Source organism: Ochotona curzoniae, unplaced genomic scaffold (genome assembly GCF_017591425.1).
Source record: "Ochotona curzoniae isolate NIBS_2020 unplaced genomic scaffold, NIBS_Ocur_1.0 scaffold_4683, whole genome shotgun sequence".
Classification (NCBI taxonomy): domain Eukaryota; kingdom Metazoa; phylum Chordata; class Mammalia; order Lagomorpha; family Ochotonidae; genus Ochotona; species Ochotona curzoniae.
The window spans coordinates 8844365-8864430 of NW_024467121.1; the positions used below are offsets into that span (position 1 = coordinate 8844365).

A 20066-nucleotide genomic window follows, 5' to 3' on the forward strand; every position below is an offset into this window, starting at 1 on the left:
CCAAAGACACTGTGTTCTCAGAGTGAATCTGATTTTTTTTTTTCTTTGTGTTGGCTGACAAATATTAGAAGTTGAATATGTCTATTTCCATTTAGGGAAAAATACTCTCTCCTATTCCCTTTGTCCTTAGCAGTCCAAATGACTTACTGTGTTGAAATTAAATGATGTGAACAAATGACCTTATTTTGGTCTGGGGATGACTTTGATTTTAGAAGCCCAGAGGAGAGACCACGCAAGGCCATTTCCTTTGAAAGAAAAGATAGCCTCTGGGTAAGTGTTTTCTTTGCTTCTTCAAGTAAGGATTTCAGGGGCACTGTCAGATTTTAAAATTCAAGTGGCACGAGATTCCTTGGATGTGCTATTTCAGGAAACATTTTGTGGTTGCCACTTGCAATAATGTGCTCCAAAACCCAGCCTCCATTGGATATGAAGCTAATTTCTTACATCATTGTTCTTTTCATTAGTTAACATTTCTCCACTGTTAGAGCAATTATTGTGGTGCCTCCACGCTGTACATCTCTTTTCATGATTAATAAGGAGTCATTATATCTCTCTTCCCGAAGCAGTCAATTAACACAGAATTCTTTCCATTAATTACCGCATGTCTCTCTACCTGGAGAGCAATCTGCTTCGAGAACCTGTGACACCAATTGCTTTAAAAAGTTCTCTTTAAATTTTACTCTGAAAAAAAAAAAAACACAAGCAATTTAGCCGGCGATATTAATTTGCCTCAGAAGCATCGCAGCGAATGAGAAACATCTTTTAATCTCATGCAAGAAAAGGCAGCCATCTGGCCGGTGAGATTTTCAGGGAGCCATGCTTCCACTCTCCCTCCGTAAATGCAGGTCATTAAAGTAATGTGTTCATCTACATAAAACTCAAATGGAATATAAAAGGTAATATTTATATACAAACAATTTAGTCCTACAATTTAAACAGTCATTGGTTTTATGAAACATTTACTTTAGTCTATCAGATTTGCATAGCTTCATTTAAAAAACTATTGTGGTCATTTCTATCCATCACGTCATGTTGCTTGGAAAGCAAAGAAAGAGCTATCCTTCAGATCCCTGTAATCACACCAGAGTAAACAGCCAAAAATTTTGAGGGAAAGGATATTTCTGGAAGCAGCACAAGAGCCTGCTACAGACGAGCACAGATCTCTTTACTTGACAACTCTGCCTTTAGACCTGTTGTTTCACTACCACAAGCTGATCCTCTAAGTGAGAGTGTTTTCATCCTCATCTCTCGTTGATGAGGTAGAGAATAGCTACAACTCTTAGGAGAGTTTCTTGACAGGTGAGCTTTTCCTCCGAATAAAACCACCAGGGGTTTTGAGTAGTGGCTGTGGGATTTGGCTTCTCCCCTCACATCTGAGACCAGAAGGCAAATGAGAAAGAGAGGGGAAATCCAGTTATCTTTTCTTAGTGTTTCATATACTTCTTTTTTCTGATGTGAAATTGCTGGGAAAGTACACTAAGGGCTTGCTGTTGTTTCTTGCAAAGGACTCTGGATTATAGCAAATCTAAGTGTGCCTCTTAATTCTCAGTCTGTTAGCAGACTTTTCACATTTCTTACCAATTAAAAGCAGCCAAATGTAGATTTCTCCCTCCCACAACAAGGCACTTTCACTAACAAGCTGTCTTAAAAATTAAAATTTAGTTTAGATGTGGTGGGTTAAACCTTGCTTCCATGCTGGCATCCTGCATTACAGTGCTGCTTCAAGTCCCAGCATCTCTGCTTCCATCCAGTTTCCCACTAAGCTGCCTGAGAAAGTTGGACGGGAGTGGATGACAGGCTATGTCCATGGGCCTGTTATCCATATGGGATTCCAGGGTGGAGTTTCTGGCTCTTGCCTTTGATCTGCCCCATCTCTGTGGTGTTTTTGGAGTGATTCAATGGATGTCTCACCTCTCTTTCTTTCAAATAAGCAAATTCCTAGAGGAAAAAAATAAAGTTAATGTTCCTAGAAGAAACATCATGGTACTTGAGGTCACCAAGGGATTTGTTTTGAACAAAACTTCTGGAACATATTGGAGTGGGTCTTATTCAACAGGATCATCGAAAGACAAATAACTTCTATATCCGATATCCTCCTAATAACCTTTACAATATGGAGAAAATCAACCCTCTCCTTGCTTGGCGATTGGAGTTTAAACTTAGCCAGCTAACACAATCAATAAAACTAAATGTCTTTCTGAATATAAAGTGGAGAATTCTCAGCATTCAGGGTTGAATAGAAAAATACCTCTCCTTTTGTTCAAACAGCTGATATTACTGCAGTGTTGACAGAGAAAGAAATCCCACGTCTAGTTTTCAATATAGATAATCCCTAAATAAATATATTTTTGTCTGTTTGTCAATCATTGAAATACCATAGATAAGTGGGAGAAAGATCTCAGAAAAAGGTTGCCTTTCTTTATCAAAAAACTGCAATCTCTCTGCTTGGTTCAAGCCTTGGCCTCTGAGTCACAACGGGAATGATGGCAATGTTCCCCGTGAGACAGGCTCCACATCAGAGTGTCATTACTAGAGTGGGCCTAAGAGATAAGACAGAGAGCAGGCACTGTCATGCAGTAATTTGGACAGGTTGTGTTCCTGCTCATTGTTTCTATTACCTTGGTAGAGTCCTGGAAAGGGACATAGCTCTAACATTAGAGTGAAGTTGGCAGCAAAATTTTCAGGTATCACTGTGAATTTGTGCCATCTTTGAGTTCTTCATCTGCAGGCACATCTGCCCACATCTGAATGTACAACAACACCTAGTAGAGAAACAGTCCACTTATTTTTTTTTTGCCACAAGCTGGTGGAAGCCCACATCAAGGGCAGGAGGAGTAAAGAGATCTTACTTTATCTGGAAGTTTTGAGAATGTTCTGGGGGTCTAGGGCCTCCCCTAAATTTTATCACTGGTTATGGTCAATGTGGGAACCATCATTTTTGAAGATCCCCACATGATTCTGATGTGAACCTAGGTTAAGAATGCTCACAGCAGAGTAGGTTAGCACAGGCTTGGAGTCAATAAAATTGGGTCAAATCCAAGTATCGACCCCGTGCGGTTGGGTTGATCTTGATCATCTCTTGCTATCTTGAGCAAAAGTCCACTCAGTGGGGCTCAAAGTGTGGGGCCTGAACCAGCCACATGGCATTACCTGGAAAGTTCACTGAAATGCACATTCTCAGGTTCCACTCCAGACCTGGTGGGTCAGAACTTGGGACTCACAAGTGGGTATTACACGCTGTTCTCTTGGATGGTTACAATGCTCCTAAAGCTTGAGAAATGTGAGCCTTGGTCTTCATATCTACCACATGGACCTAGTAGTAACTACTTTTCAAGGTATCTTCATGGGAAAATCAATTCCTCCTACCTGTCTGGAGGTTGACACCTCCTTCTCTTTACACCTTTCCCCAACCTTCCTTCAATCTCGCACCTTCTTTATCCCACCTCTAACAAAGATTAAATACTAGTTTCAAGCCAGAGACATTTCTGCACAAATATCCCGTCTTATTTTTAGCTGCCTAGTATCCTTCCTTAGCCTTTCTAAGTAAAAAAAGAAGACAAATAACTCTTTCGACCTAGTACTATCACTGCTAGAGATTTGTTCCATGGATGCTCTCTGAAGAAAATGCTAGGATATAGGTTTGAATCTAGTCACCACAAGATTTTGATGGCAAAGCAAACCAAATAAGACAAAAGGAAAAACTGGAAATAATATAATTGTCTTCCAGCAGGAAATTTGTTAAGTTGTGATACACAACTTATTCATTCCCTGAGCAAAGGTATTATGTTCAAAGGTGAAAATACATAAAACAACAGAGTGTATGCTGGATTCCGGTTCCCAGTGATGATCTCAAAGGTATCTATCAACACATTGGTTCTTAAATGTGTTTTTGATGTCTCTTTCCTCACACCTCAATTGACATGTGGTGCCTCAGCTGATCTGGACAGTGGGAACGAGATTGTGGGAGCTCACACCAGCTCCAGGCATGTACATCCGAGTTTCTTGGTTGTTTCCTCCAGGCCTCCACCCTCTGTGAAGAAGAACCTATCCCAGCCCTAGCCTGGCTGAGCTTCCAGCTAATGGCCAATTCTAATCTTCCATTATCTTAAAAGTAAGTCCTTCATCCCCTGGATGGCTGCTCCAGCTGACACCATGTGGAGCTAAAAAGAGATAATCTATTAAATTTTGCAAAAAAAAAAAAAGGCATTTGAGCAAAGCAAGTGGCTTTTGCTATTTTAAGCCATTAAGTTTGGGGATGGCTTGTTACATAGAAAGAACCAGTTACACAGACATGAAACCTGTTACGTAATTTCAGGTGATCTATGGGGAACTTGTCTGGAAATGTGCATGTTTCATGGAAATTGGAAAGTGACTGGAATGTTTGTGTCCCTCCTGAAATCCACTGGTTGAAATTCTACTGGCCAATGTGACTGTACTAGGAGATGAATAAATCATGGAGATGGAGCCCTTGTGTGTGGGATGAGTGCTTTTATAAAAGGGACCCTCACATCTGTCTCTTCCCTTTCACCATTTGAGATGCATGCAACAAGGTCTATAGGTCATTGAGATGCATGCAACAATCTATAGACCAGGAAGCCCTATCTGGAAGTGAATCTGCCAACTTCGTCATCTTGGACTTACAGCCTCTGCAACTGTGAGGAATGTGATTCTGTCATCTGCAAAATACTCAATTTATATTTTGTGTAGCAGCCTGAGTAGATAGGGTCAGAGAGGGTATTGTCACTGACTGTAGAAGTTTGAGCATGTGAGAGATATCCAGTAAACATGGGACAGTCCCTTATGCTCAAATTGGGATTGGGGGACCTTGCATCATTTCAGGTTGTCTCCTGCTGAAAGGAACGAGTTCCACTTTATACAACATCTCGTTTCTCATTTCTAAAACCTATCTGATAAGTCCTTTCTCTTATTTTTGGCCAATTCCAGACTCCATCAGTTTGCAAAATATAAACGTTCTCTGAATACCAGTAATGACATTGAGGGTTCCTAATTGTGTTTCCTCATTCCTAGGTGCAAACAGTTCTCTCTCCCAGTTACCTGCTTGGGGTAAATTTCCCTGAGCTTAAGGGTGTGACTGTAGACAATACAGTGTTTTCTCAGTCACCAGGTGTGCGGGTCTGTGGAGGAGCCAGCCCTAGGTTGTTGCTCAGGGCTCAGAGTCCCAAGCCCCTTGTCAAGATTACTTGGGTTTCTTGATTCCTGGGACAAAATGCAATCTTCACTTCCTGTAGTAATGCAGCTTTATTCCTTTTCTGAGGATGGCAGCCACACACTGAAGCTTTGCAGGGAGTGTATTCCTGGCTGGTTCTCCTGTTTGTCACTGTGCTCTCCAGGTACCCCAGTATTAGCTTAGTTGATTTCCACGCTGTGAATCACCTGTGGAGGTGTCTTACTCAGTCCTTCACCTGCTCTTCTGCTTTCTGCTCATGCTTTCTGATATCTTGTACACTTTTCTGTATTACTAATATTGTGTTTCAGGAATCAGGTTTCCAGTCTGTGTTGTCTCCACAATGTCTATGCAGGGACCCTGGGGTTGTACTGTGTAAGCTGTGTGTCAGGTACCCATAATTCCTACCACTTGGCCCACTTCACGATGTTGTTATAGAAGTAGCAGTGGCAGAAGATCAAGTGTCTTGATTCATTGCTACTCTTTTTATACTTGATAAGCATTACTGAATTGATCACTCCACTACTTTTATCACTAGGGATCACATAAAATTCCCCTTAAAGGCTGTAATAAAACCACCACACCATCTATATTAGAGAAAGAGTAAAAATGTTTTTTAAGACACATACTGAGAATTTTGGGATGAGTGTTTAAAAGACCAGTTGTTTTAGAAGGACCTCTATTTTGAGGTTAGAAAAGTGAAAAAATTCTCTTTTGATTTCGGTAGAGTTGGTATCAAGTTCAACGTAAGAAAAACTCCCAGTAATCGAGGAGGAGGAGGAATGTCTGGGTGATTTTCCCCAGGCGGGCTGGGGGAGAGGGAGGGAGAGGAACACTGAGTTTGTGCAAGTCGACAATAGATCTCCATCCTCAGAAGGAGAAGACACTCCTTGCACTCTGAAGTCTAAGTTTAGAAATCAGACAAGGCCTGATTCTCTAGAGAGCAGCTATAACGTTTCACAGTTCATTTTCATAGAGAAAGTTTTAATCTGTTCGTTGAAAGACACATTTTGATCAATAATCAAGCTCAGGTGCTTAAAATTAGAAACCATGTCTAACCGAGCATTAGTTCCAGAAGATTTAGATTTTTATATGCGGCTCAACTTTTGATTCTTAGAGACAAAAGTGAAAAGTGCCCCTCTAGTTTTCTTGCTCTTTCAGGGGGCTGTGGATTGTTGCCTGTTAGTTGGAGCAGAAACCATCTACAGGAATGTGGAATTTGACATTACGTTAGTTGTCATGTGTCCCTTGTCCCATGGAGAAGCAATTTGGTTGGTGGGTGTGCTATCCAATCTTACTTTGCACGTATGTGTGTGCGTTTTAAAGATTTATTCGAAAGACAGAGCTCAAGAGAAATAGGGAGTCAGACACACAGAGAAGAAAAGATCTTCTCTCCACTGATTTCCCAGGTGATCCCCAGGTGGCTGCAATGGCTAGAATGGACCCAGGCCAAGGCCAGGAACCAGGTGCCTCATCCAGGTATGCCTGGATACAGGGGCCCATCCACTTGGGCCACCTCCCACTGCTTTTTCCAGGCTGTGAACACAGAACATGTTTGGAAGTGGAACAGCTGGAATATGAACCAGCACCTTGATGGGATGCCAGCATCACAGGTGGCAACTTTCCCGGCTAGACTATAAGGCTGGCCTCCTAATCTGTGGTTTTGAAGGTCATTGTTCAGTGAAGGAAACTTTCTGTAGTTTGTTTCATTTTTTCCCCCACAGAGAAATGTTAATGAAGGGTTTTAGGCATAGGTTTTACCTGGTCCCAAGATTCTTCAAAATCCAAATGAGTAAAGTCAGTATCACTCCCATTTCTACCTTGGTTGGTGGTAAGGTATGAATTTCTCCTTTTTGTGTGTTCTCATGTGTCTGTCCCCAGAATTCCATCGCCTCCTTGTTGTGGGGTTATCCATGATGGCACATACAGGCTCCTCTGTCAGGGATAGTTATGACTCTACGTCAGATGCAGCCGCCTGCCCTCATTGTGAGCTCTGATCTAGTCTTCCACATTCTTATTAGGACTTCTCCTCTCCCTCGATTAACTCCTCAGGGTCAGGTGATCAGCAAAGATAGTGCCTTTTGACCTCTAAAAATTTCTGGAAAAGAAGGCACCTCCCTATTGGAAAACCCTTCCTACTATATATTGCCAATCTGTCTATAGCTTCCAATGACCTGACAATATTCTTCAGGATCTCCTTTTTCCCAGAAAGGATTTTATTTATTTATTGTAAAGGCAGAGTTACAGAGTGAAGGAATACAACACACACACACACACACACAGCACACACACAGAGGTCGAGAGAGAGAGGGGACGGGGAGATCTTCCATCTGCTGGTTCACTCCCCAGATGGTTACAATGAACCAGGGCTGGATCAGACTGAAGCCAGGAAGCAGAAACTTCATTTAGGTAGGTCTCCTATTGCAGGTGCAGAGGTTCAAGAACTTGGGCAACCTCTGCTGTTTTCCCAGGCCATGAGCAGGGAACTGAATGGGAAGTGGAGCAGCCTGGACATGAACAGGTGCCTATACAGAATGCCAGTGTTGCAGGCAGTGATTTAACACACTAAGCTGCAATACAGACCCCCCAGGATCATCTTTATATTTTAAAGTGGTTACATAATATCAAACAAGAGGCCATCAGTAAGATGGAGGGGATGAATGATTCTGGTTTTCTAGGAGCACATGATCTGTTTGAGAGACCCGAGAGAAGCATTAGGTACCCAGAAAAGGAAGCATCCTTTAAGAGGAAGATGGCCCTTCCCTTTCCTTTGCAGGGGCTGTTGAGTGTCTGATAAACAATCGGAACTATCAGATTCAGAGTCAGGGTTGGAGGAAGGGGTGTGTGGGCTTAGCTCTGTGAACAGGCAGGAATATCCATATGCACTGTGGATCCCTCAAAAGGCTAAGAGTGTGTTTTGGATGCAGCATGGGTAATGTGGCGTGGTGATAGCTCCAGGGCTTTTATGAATGATGAGGTTGGAGGGAGGTAGCCAAGGACCTTCCTGCCCTGGTTTGTAGGTTGACTGTCTTACTTACATTGGAGAGAAATGCAATTGTTAAGTGATGTCTTGAGAATTGCTAAAGTAGTGTGAAAAAGAAACATGATGCTATTCATCCAAGGGATTGATTTGATTTTTTAAAGTAAAGATTTATTTAATTTTACTGGAAAGTCAGATAGATAGAGATGAGGAGAGACAGAGAGGAAGATCTTCCATCTACTGATTTACTCCCCAAGCAGCTGCAACGGCCACTCTGAAGCCAGGAGCTTCTTTCAGGTCTCCCACATGGGTATAAGGTTCCAAGGTTTTGGGCAGTCCTCAACCGGTTTTCCAGGCCACAAGCAGGGAGCTGGATGGGAAGCGGGGTGGCTGGGATTAGAACCGACACCCATATGGGATCCTGGCTGGTGCAAGGAGAGGACTTTAGCCGCTAGGCCACCGTGTCGGGCCTGGATTGATATGATTTTCAAAGAGGTTCTAAGCCCTGGAGAGAAAATCTGGATAAGCACAGGTGCCTTTACTGACTAGACCAGTTGCATCTCTCCCCCACTATCACTGTCTTCACGTTGTCACCGCTGCAGTGTACGTGATAGTTAGCATAGGGGTTCTAGAAAAAGCCTGGAGTCCATGCACGAAGGACATGGGAATGATATGGTTTTTTTTTTCAATGTTTCATGGTTTATTTTAAATCACTGTAAAAATTTCAAGCTTTCTGTAACAAGCTTTCATATTTTGCTGTAAAGCAATCTGACCACTGACACTGTAACATGAAATCATTGTTATTCATGGAATTCTGTTCTCAGAACAATGTCTGTTGTTACCTAAGAATATTATTACTTGGGCGTTATTGATCCAAAAGGCGACACTCAGATACTTTTGATCTGGAGGTGAGAACTAATGTAGCTTCTTATTTGTTAAGATCTTTTGATAAATGGGCTATAGTTCCTTTTTCTTTGATATCAACTGGAATTGGTTAAAAAGAGTAGATTTGTTCAGTAATGTACTTTCCCTACCTTAATTAAATATACAGTTCTATTCATTTGTATTATTTTAACACATAAAAGTTGTATCAAGTAGACAATGAAAAGAGTCAATTGAACATTTCTTTCACTTTGTTTTATAAAAGTTTGCAACTGTTAATAGAGAATTTTCTAAATGATTAAATATCTATGGCTATAGGCAATAAGCATGATTCTCTCAGAAAGAAAATCAGGAGATTTTGTTAGTTAAACAAATTTATAGGTAACAAAAGTAAAAAACCTTGGCAAATGAGGAAGACAAACCTTTAATGAGACACACACAGCTTTGGGGGGTTGGCAGAAGACAATATTTTTATCTTTCTAAAGTCATCTGTGGTGGTATTGGAGAGATTGCAGTCAATTAATATTTTAGTTTTCACAGTAGTTTTCTTTCATTTATTTAGTCAGTATGAATATGTATGGAACACTGAATGTGCAGCACTGGTACTGGTGAAAAAGTGGTCTAATGCATATACTCTACTGGAAAGGTTGATTGAGTCAGAAATAGCCTTTTGTTTCTCCTTGGGCCTCCCAATGGTGATGGAATGTCTTTTCAGGATGTCTCAGTAGTGCTCATTCATGCATTGATGAGTTGGACAAATGTGGTCATAGGACTCACTGTTCTGTGCTGACGTTTCTACCCAGTTCTAAACTCCCTTTTAGCTTGATCAAGAGCTCAAACACAGGCTACATGGAGATCTCAATGCTACTGTCACCTCAGGCTACCATTCAAGTTCTCCTGGATTTATTCTCTGCTCCTCTCCCACGTAACCACCTGCATTCTGTACCATCATTCTTTGTGCTTATGGTATATATGTAGGTTCTGACTCTCCAAGCACTGAACATCTTGCACAGAGTAAGACATGGTTCCCCAGATGCAAGCTTAGAGTTCAGTGGGAGGGAAGAATGAGGCTCTCCCAGGTACAGACATTAGATAGTGTGGCCAGCCTCAAGTAGGCTGTTTCTAGACTATGGAAACTGTTTCTACACTTGCTTAATACTTTCATTATACTTATTTAATAGTGTATGCTGGTAGCAATCAGGTCTCAAAACAGTGCATGTGAAGCTCTTCCCAATTTCCATGGTGTAAATACTATCACAATAGTCAATTTCAATCTACTGATATGAAGTCATTGAACACAAATTAGGGAGGAGATAAAAATATTGAGAAAACAGCACAGCATCTTTTAATGTTTCTACTGATATGTAAAATGGGTATAAATAACTTCTAGAGGGTAAATGATATTAAGATAATTTGGAAGTTGTGAGTTTTGAAAATTTGTTGCCTTTGTTTAACGTGATTTATTTAGCTACATTTATGAAATTTAATTTTTAGTTATGACTGTGATCAACAATTGATCTTTAAAATGACTTGAAAACCATCCATCACCTGTTAAAGGCCAAGTTAGTTTCAGCATGATACTGTGCCAGGTACAATGTATTACATATTATAATTTTTATTTTAATTTATTTATTTGAGATGCACACACACACACACACACACACACACACACACACAATGAGAAAAAGGGAAAGAGAGAGAAAATGTCCCATCTTTCCATGCACTAGCTTGCTCTCCAAATGTTTGTAATAGTTGGGGCTGGGCCAGGCCAAGGCTAGGAGATTGGAATTCAGTTCAAAACTTCCCTGTAAGTGCCAGTAGGTGAAGTACTTAAGAGATGCTCTGTCTCTCTGACAGGTGCACCTTAGCAAAGCTGGAATTGAGCAAAGAATTGGGACTGAACCTAGGCACTCTGACATCAGATGCAGTATATCAAAGGGCATCTTAACTGCTGGTCCATACACCTACCCCTGTATAGCTTCCAAGCTGAGTGTGTCCCCCCATCAGGTTGTAGGTGTGACTTGTATATGTGTCCTCAGACTCCTACCCTCTGCAGAGTCAGGGCATCATTAATTCCTGAGCTTTCATTCACCTCAATTTATCATTCAATTCAGTGTGAACAAAGGGTCCTTTATTTTGAATATTAAGACTTAGGTCTAATTTTTGCTTTTATACAGAAAAGAAAACAGATGAACACATATATTATCAGATGGTCTCTATGTGAAGCCTTTGTGAAAGTAACGTATGTTACAGATGCTCATGGTTTGGAATCATTAATATAACATATGTTCCTCTTCACAAATGGCAAGTGTGGCTCCATTCTGAAACAACTCACGCCTTAGCATTAACACCCTTATCTTATGCTCAGGGTCTGATTGTGGCGGATGCACAAGACTTTCCATGCCAAAGGATGTGTTTCAATGGCAAATGTTTTTGCTGGACCCAGACAGGCCTGCTCAGAGCTGGTCGTATTACTTCTGTCATTATTGTGGTCAGTGTTGCGCTGTTCTCATCACCGTTATCAACCAGCACTAGTTGATCAAGGGCTTTCACGTGCATCTCACTGTGACAGATACCATGAGAATCAAGGGGCACCAAGGATCCCTTGAAGGTCAGAGCTCAGAGGCAGAAACAAACATTATGCAAACAAAACCCTGCAATTTTGGTGCAGGAGATGTTTCTGCAGCTGTGGCTGAGATCCTAGCAGATACAGGCTCTCCTTGGGAGGGAAAGAGGGTGATGAGAACGAGGCAGGAAGTCTATCAGCCGAGGGTATCTGAGTGGAATCAAGCCAAGGAGGAAGATGAAGGTTGTGTGTGTGTGTGTTGGCGGGGGGAGGATTTGAGGGAGTGGAGGAGGTGGAGGAGAGAGAGAGTCACAGAGACACAGAAAAGACAGTGAGACAGAGAGAGGAGGAGGAATGGAGAAGGAATGACAAAGAGGAAGAGAAATAACAGAAGGAGATAGAAGAGAAAAACAGTGAGGTGGGCTTTGAGCTATTAGGTAAAAGGAAGGGAATACCTTCAAGTCTTTCAGTTATGTCCTTCCTCTCCTTTATGCTCCTCCATCTTTTAGCACACTCAGTGCACAGACTTATTGCTGAACGAAGAGGACTTAGTGCCCTAACCCATCCGGCACTTGTAGGTTATTTCCTGAGTGACTCCAGCAAGTTCTCACTCCAGCCCAGCAGCTCCACTGTCATTAGGATGTTTCCACACTTCTGCCTTTTTTTTTTTTTTTGGCTGGAAGTCGTCTAGTACCCGTCTTAATACAGGGCACTGTTGGAAATCCTCTGGAAAGGGTGCAAAGTGGGTCCTTGGATCTCAAGGGTATTTTGTTCAAGAGAGGCAAGCCTGGTTTTGGGGCTTGGCTGGTCATGAACCACAAATACAATGAAGGTTCTGCTGCCCTAGTTCAATATATCCTCTATTGATGTCTTAGATCCTAGAGACAACAGACTCTCAATTCTGTAGCATTAATTTTCTTCGTATCTTTTTTTTTTCCTGGGGAGTCAGAGAGTTAATTTAGAAGCCTAGTGCTCTGCGAGGGTACCAAGAGAATTTCTGTTAAAGTGAAAATTGACACATTTTTATATATATAAAAAACTTCATGCATAGATGAAAATCTTACAAAGGAGGAATGCATTTTCTTCTGAAAGATGAGCTCTTTGACGACCAGGGGCTGTTCCCTTTGATAAAAAAATCAGGGCTTTGATTTATTGTCGTCAGGCTGTCTGGGGGCTCTGAGCAGCCAGGGGCAATCAAAGTCAGCCAAGTAAATGACACTATTTTTTCCTGTAGCCATTTGGTAATTTCCCATGAGAACTCAGAATCCCTGTTCTCATGGGGCTCATGTTTTCTGTGCTTGCTAGCCCGGGAGGTCTCACAGAGGCCACCAGGAGGCTTGGCAAACCCCCTTGCCCACAGGATCCGGTGTGAAGTATGCCCTTGGCCAGGCCCCTCCATGAGGGGTGATACAGACCCCTCCCCTCCACTCTGTGCTTGCCGGACTCTGGCTGATGTCTCCCTCTCTCTGGCCTCAGGCTGGCTTCTTCCCCCACCTCCACCCCTTTGTGTCCTGCTCTCCGCAGTGGGGGCAGCCACTTGGCTGACCATGATGGCTTCTCCTCAGGCCTTTATCATGTTTTAGTGACAAGGGAAGGCCTGCAAGCTCTGAGGGTGAGAAGGCAAGCACGGGGCAGGGGACTTGTAGCCAGGGAGTGTGCGGAACCCAGGAGATGTTGTGGGGTGGTCATTCCCTGACAGTGATCATACTTACCGCTCAGGGAAGCCAGGCATTGTCAGTTCACACAACAACCTGAATCTTGCTTGGAAGTTTGCTCTCTGAAGGCTTGTCTCTCTATCTCAGCCAGCTGGGACTCAACATGAACAAATGGCTATTGGAGAGAGGCAGCTGAGTGCTAAACCTCTGCTCTTACTCAGGGTTAGGATATGCAGTAGAGCCCGTGGCTTTGGCTGTCCAGGCTGTGGGTTGCAGTTGAGTTTGTTGCAGTTTGGTGAGTGGAGGCTGTTACCTGGCGATCTTGTCTGTGCAGGACATCGTGACCAGCTGCTCCCCCAGCAGGATGCCGTCCCAGGTCTGCACTGCGATGGGGCTCCTCACAGGGACCGTCCCTTCCCCAGATTCGATCTTGGTGCGCAGGTGCCCGCGGAACTTCCTGACGATGTGTTTGCTGCTGTTCACTAGAAAAGAAAGGGCAGTGAGAGAGGAGGTAAAGATGCTGCTTCAGAGACACCGGAGGGGCTGCGATTACATGAGGCAAGAAAGAAGGGGAAGGGAGATGCTGTAGAGGGCTCTGGGTGTGAGAAGACACACTTGGGATGTGTGTGTGTGTTTATGGGGAGAGGATTTCACTAACTCAGCAGGGTTTAGAGCTGGACTCTAGAGCAAAACTATGACCATGGGTTGGCTCACGTTCCTAGAAAAGACCAGACTTTGTGGGCCATGTTGTTGCTGTCACCACTACCAACCTCAGCTGCTGATGTGCAAAAGCAGCTCTGGGGGGAGGTTCAGAAAGAAAGGAACATGGATGCACTCGCTTTATGGACACTGAGTTCTGTAGATACAATTTTTACATGCAAAAAATTGTAGTCAGATCTTGCTATCCACGGATTTAACCCACTATGGCTTGAAAATATTAAGGGGGCTGCATTTTGCAGCCGATTGGTTTATGCAGTCAACTTAATTTTCCTTTTGGAACCTGGTTCAAGTTCGAGTTGTTCTGTATCTGGTCCAACCTCTTTCTTACAGGCCAGGGAAAGCAGTGGGAGAAGTCCTAAGTATTTGGGTCTCTATTATCCATGTGGGAGACATGGATAGAGTGCAGGGCTCCTGGATTCACCTTGACTCTGGCTCAGCCATTGGAGCCATTTGGGGGAGGGAAACAGAATAAAAGATCTCTCTCTTTCTCTTTGTCTCTTTGTCTTTCTTGCTCCATCTCCTTTCCCCTCTCTTTTTCACTCCATCTTTCAAATAAAACAGAATATATTTAAAAAAGGAAATAATTAGGAAAATTACAACTGTTCTGAACATTTACAAACTTTCCCCCATCATGTTTCCTTCAATAAGGCAACAATCTGCATAGCATTTATTTTTTGTTGAGTAATATAAGTAGACTTTGAGAGTTGTCAGAGACCTTTTCCATCCTACAACCAATCAATGCTGTGTGAGACTTCCCTTAGGCTTATGAGTCATCCGCAGAAGGGAGAGCCAATGGGATGGACCAATTCTGTTTGGCACAACCATCAAGTGTCTGCCCTCTGCCAGGTAGAATGTGGTTCTCTTCTTTGCAACTTTAATGATACTAGGAGTCAGATGACAACGGTGATGCTTGTGAGGATGCTGGTTGTGGATGGGATGGTGATGGCTAGTGATGGTGGTGATGACGATAATGCTGAGGATGACACTAGGTGTGAGTGAACTTTGTAGAGTGACAACAGGATGGTTCTGACAATAACCTGATGGCAGTGATGGAGATAGGGTGATGGAGATGGGATGACAGCAGCAGCAATGATGCTAATGTTGGTGGCGATTGCGATGGTTGTAAAATGAAAATTAAAAAAAAGTTCACATGACTCAAAAGCATATGAGTAAATCTGCTTTAAATAAAATCTTTTATCCTATGCTGGTGGTGGAGGGGGAGTCCCTTTATTATAAACTTTCTTGTAACTAGTAGCATTGGAATGGTGGAGCAGCCAGCACACCTAACAGTTTCCATGGTGTTAGAAACTTTATTCTTCCATTTGGGAAAATTTTCTCAGGGAATATGATATTTGTGGCCTCTTTAATGCCCATCAATTATAATGTCCTATATTTCCCTAGCACTTCAAGCTATTTCATTATTTTCCAGACCTCAAAAGTTGTCCATGTTATTTTAAGACCTTTCTACATTCTTATTCCCTTTGTGCACAACTACTTTCCAGGAAATGCTGACTTTGTCATGTGTTAATGCTGTGACACAAAGAGGGCTAATTTGCCTTAATAACTTGTTTCCAGGAGTTAATTCATAGTTTTTAGGCTGGGTTGATTTTGCCTGAAGAGCCAGGTGTATGAGATGCTTCTGAGAGTATTTATTTTTGAAAGTGCTGTATCTCAGGTGACCTTCTCCAGCCCCCGTTCTGATGAGCGTGATCGCTCCCAGGGAGACTCTGAGTGTGAGTGATCTTGTAGAGCCTATTTTCTCTGGTTCTTGCTTGGCTAATTGCAATAGGCAGGAGGAAGTTGAAGATGCCACTTCAAGTAGAATGAAATGCCAATCCAGCCAGCAATTGCAGAAAACTGAACTTAACTGCTAGTGGATTTATAGTGTGCCAGAGATGGTGGAAATATGAAATTTTAAAATCCCACCTGCAGTGTATACACAAATACTCCAAAATCCATTAGAACTTTCTAGTCAGGTCTGACATTGCAAAGCTTCAGATCCTTTGTTATAGCATTTACTAAGATAAAAAATTTATCTTTCGAGATTGATGTCAAGGTACAGCCAAAGTAGTAAGGTATTTTATAAATGTGTTCCAGAGGATTTTACTTTTAGGGGACCATACTAAAAAGATGACAATACGTGACAGTTAAAGAAATCCACCTTCTAGGGAATTCAGATTTATTTAAGAATGACACACGGGTGCTACAATGATAGAAGAAAGAGACAAACATGGAAGTTAGAAACTATCTCCAAGGTAAAGGAAAGGAAGCAAATATATATAAACATCAAATTAGCTTTGATAGTCTGTATTCAAAAGGTGTATCCAAGAATGTGCATCTGTAAAGCAATCTACAATTCACATCAACATTACAGTCTTTAGCATTCCCCAGTTTTAGCCATGTAGGTGACCTTTGCCTCAGATTTTGATGGTGAGAATGTTGATGACAGTGACCATGTTGAATAAGGGCCATTAAAATTCACTATCCCACAATCTCTGGATATTGTCATACTCTGCATGTTTTTGTAATTTACATTATGAAATCTGAACACAGAAATAAAAGGAATTGTGCCTTATGTTCCTTGATTTCCTATAGAATTTTCATACGATTTCTTAGAATGCTCTTTTATACAATACATGAAACTGGTTTCCAAAAATGTACTAAGGACTTAGCATAAAGTTCTAGATACATATATGCCATTGTCCTGCTGTTTTTCCTGTCTTCCTGTGGAAGATACATTGGGCAATTTAACTACTCTGTTAAATTCTTGGAAAATCATATTAAGAAGTAAATTTTAGCATTTAAAAAGCATTTAGGAGAAAGGAATTTGCAGTAAAAGTTTGGTATTTTGGTTTGGAAGGAAGACAGAAGTAGTTAAAGTGAATGGCTCTATAACTTTATTCTTTTACACCTCAGCTTTTATTAAAACATTCTTAATTCTAACTCAGTACTCCCAGGGCCTCTGAAGAAGTGGAGTCATCCTCCAGCAGTCTGTAGTGAGCTTCGTGGCTCTCGGGTGGAGACCTGGGTCAGCTCAGAGTCCTGAGTGTGCAGCACCTGTTTCTGAAAGAACCTTCCCTTTGTAGTGCATGCAGTATGCTAGTCAAACTCTTTTCTGACTTCCCACTCCAAAGTTCTGACAAAGTGCACTACCTGGTCTTTGAAGATATTCTACCAAATCATCCTGAAGACCTCTCTGTTAACCCAGCAAGGAAATAAGTATCTAATTTTGACAGGACGTGATCTAAGAGAGTTTAAATCTAGTGGCTCAAACCATGGCCAATGTTCAGAACTTACCCATGTTTGGACACTCCTCCTTGGCAAATGCATCAGAATCTTGGCCAAGGAGCATGTGGTAAGAATTTGAACTTGCAAAAATTCCCAAGAGGCCTTCATAGACAAACTAAGCATGGAAGAAATGGAATGTAATACAGGTCTAAGCTTGCAGACAACATATCTCCCCAAATATCTTGTGTCAGTTTGCACTGATATGCAATATGAAGACTCCAGAAACGGATAATTTGTGAGCTATACAGAGGAATGTTTTGTGGGGAAAAAATAAAACAGGAATATGGAATTTCCCAAGCCACAAACTAGGGAAGTGGAATTCTATGGTAACAGTAGTGCTGTGATATGATATCTTAGATGTTGGTCTTTAGGGAATTAAAAAGTCAGCAGACATTGACTTAGGGAGCTCAAGGGACTCATGAAACCTTTAGAGCTGTCAGAACAGCTGTGTGGCCAGAAAGGTCCCTAGAGGAAGGCAGTCACTTAGCAGCTGGTCTGGAGTCAGACATTTGCTCCTGGAAATTCCAAGTTAGACTCAGTTCTCCCATGGGCCTTCCAGTGCTACGATGCTTGCTTTAATGATTGCTTCAAATGGTCTACTCTATTTCCCTGTTATGCTCTGTTCTGCTTCCTCCATTCTTTAAATGAAGGGGAGCAATCTAGGCCACCTGTTCCAGTTTTCCAACTTCTGTTAGACTTAGTCATGTCCTCATTGTGTCACACCTGTTAAGTGTTTGTGTGTGTGCATATGTGTTTATGCACATTCATGTAAATTTATGCATGTAAGTATATATTATTGTACTTCAAAATGTTCATGGAAAAACAGAACTAAAGGAAACTTAGTTCAGTGCAAATATATTTTTTAAAATCCATGTGTAATTTTTCTGCAGTATTTATTCCATAAACTTCTTAAAGAACCCCCACCTATGTATGTGCGTGTTTGTGTGTGTGTGTGAGAGAGAGAGGAGAGAGAGAGAGAGAGAACTCTGACACAACTGCAGAGGTTAGCATGCTGCACACCCTAGTGGAGATGCACACACAATAACTCTAAATAGGCAAGATGAAGGAAAGAGTGAGAAATGAGCTAATGTCATCAGGACCAACCAGGGAAATATGCCAGAGAATGGGCGAGGAGGTGGAGAGAAGCTCAGGAGACTGAGAACTCCCTTTGATTTCAATGAGCCACTTGAAGCCTGGATGCAGAACTCAGAGGAATAGCCTGAGTGTGCCTGTGTTCTGCAGCCTCTATGTGTGAGCTTAAGCACATGATGAGGACTTTGAGGGATAGTGGATCCATAGATCATAGACGCTGGGCTTCATTTAGGAACTTGGGACTCTGAAATGATAATGTGGTGAGGCTGGGCTTTCTATGGGTTTAATTCATTGGAGATGACTGATGCTGGCAGCTGACTTTTTGGGAGAAGATCCCTAACTGGTATTTTCTCAATTTCTTGCAATAAACCTTTCTTGCCCACAACAGAGGCCCTGGGCAATTGCAACCTCTAATTCACAGCCCAGCCTTCTTTAAAGGGTGGTGAAGAAAAACATGGCATGGACTAGCACCGCGGAGAGCTCCCCACTGCTTTTGCTGTAATGGCATCTTTGTCCTCTAGAAGGAAATTACAAAAGGTATTCTTGAGCATCTCTCTGAAAGCACCTTTCAAACAGAGAACAGCAGGGGTTTGGGCTTGCTTGCCCTTTTGGAGTTAATAAGGGAAAAGTGATTCATAACTTTTGGCTAACAAGTCAACTTTACAAATTTGCCAAGTGCCTACCTTTTCCATCCTCCCAGGCCTAGAGGAATGGGGGAGGGATACCAACCTAACTCAAAAAACAAAGCAGGCGATAACATCTCATTTTAGTCTGGTGTAAAAAAAGCATAAATGGGAGAAAAATACTTTATTATTATGATGATGATTATGTTTTTCTTGCTACAAGCACCTTCCACTTTTCAAAAGCACCAGGAAACAAAAGACATCTGTGTCTGGAAGTGAACTTGAGGGTGCTTCCAAAGATGTATCTTTTTGTTTTTCTAAACCACTGACATTGCAAGTTGAAATTAAGTCTGGAAAGGCCCCAGTTGTGCTTGATGTACGGTGACAGGGGAGACCCAATGAGCTAAAACTGTCTTTGTGTAGACCAGTGGGAGGCAGGCATGGCTGAGGCTCCTGTTGTCCTCGCTTGGCCCTCTTCGAATTCTTCCCAGGGCACAGGGGGCCAAAGAGGAAACCAGAAACTAGACTGATCCTCAAACGCTTGTCAGAACATTTCCTCCTGGCACCTGAGAGCTCCCAGGTTGGATCTTCCTGATGCCAAACCTTTTCAGACAAAAATGGAAAGATAATTTCTCGCAAATGCAGAATGGACCAAATTTTGCAATGTTATAGGGTCAGTTGCTATCATGTAAGTGTGGTTTGATGAGCATTTTCAGGGAAGATGAGTCAACTCTATGGTGTTTTTCCTGTCTCTGGTATTCGTCCTGCACAGTCATGCAGGAATACACTGCTTGATCCCACTGGGGATTTTCTTTTTCCACTGAGGGACAGCTGTGGTCATTTATTACCTTTCGCAGGCCACCCCAGCCTTCTCACCCTTCTATGGGCAGTTCTTTAAATCTGTATTGGGCTCCCTTTCTTGGGTTCTCCATTCAACTTGCTTGTCCCATTCACTTCCCAGTGGATGTGAAGATGTCCCATTATAATTCCCCTGTGAAGAACTCTCCCCTCCCCCCCGCCCTCCCCGCCCATTCAATTGCTCTCCCAAGGGACACATAAGGGGTTGGAGGAAGTC

At 42.3% G+C, this 20066-nt stretch overlaps 1 protein-coding gene across 1 annotated transcript in view; it reads right to left on the reverse strand.

Annotated features, from left to right (window-relative positions):
• Positions 1 to 20066, reverse strand: part of ADARB2 (adenosine deaminase RNA specific B2 (inactive)) — a 183289-nt gene that overhangs the window by 27439 nt on the left and 135784 nt on the right. Inside the window, exon 7 of the mRNA XM_040968291.1 lies at positions 13582 to 13750. Coding sequence (XP_040824225.1) covers positions 13582 to 13750 — 169 coding nt within the window. The remainder of the gene's footprint in view (positions 1 to 13581; positions 13751 to 20066) is intronic.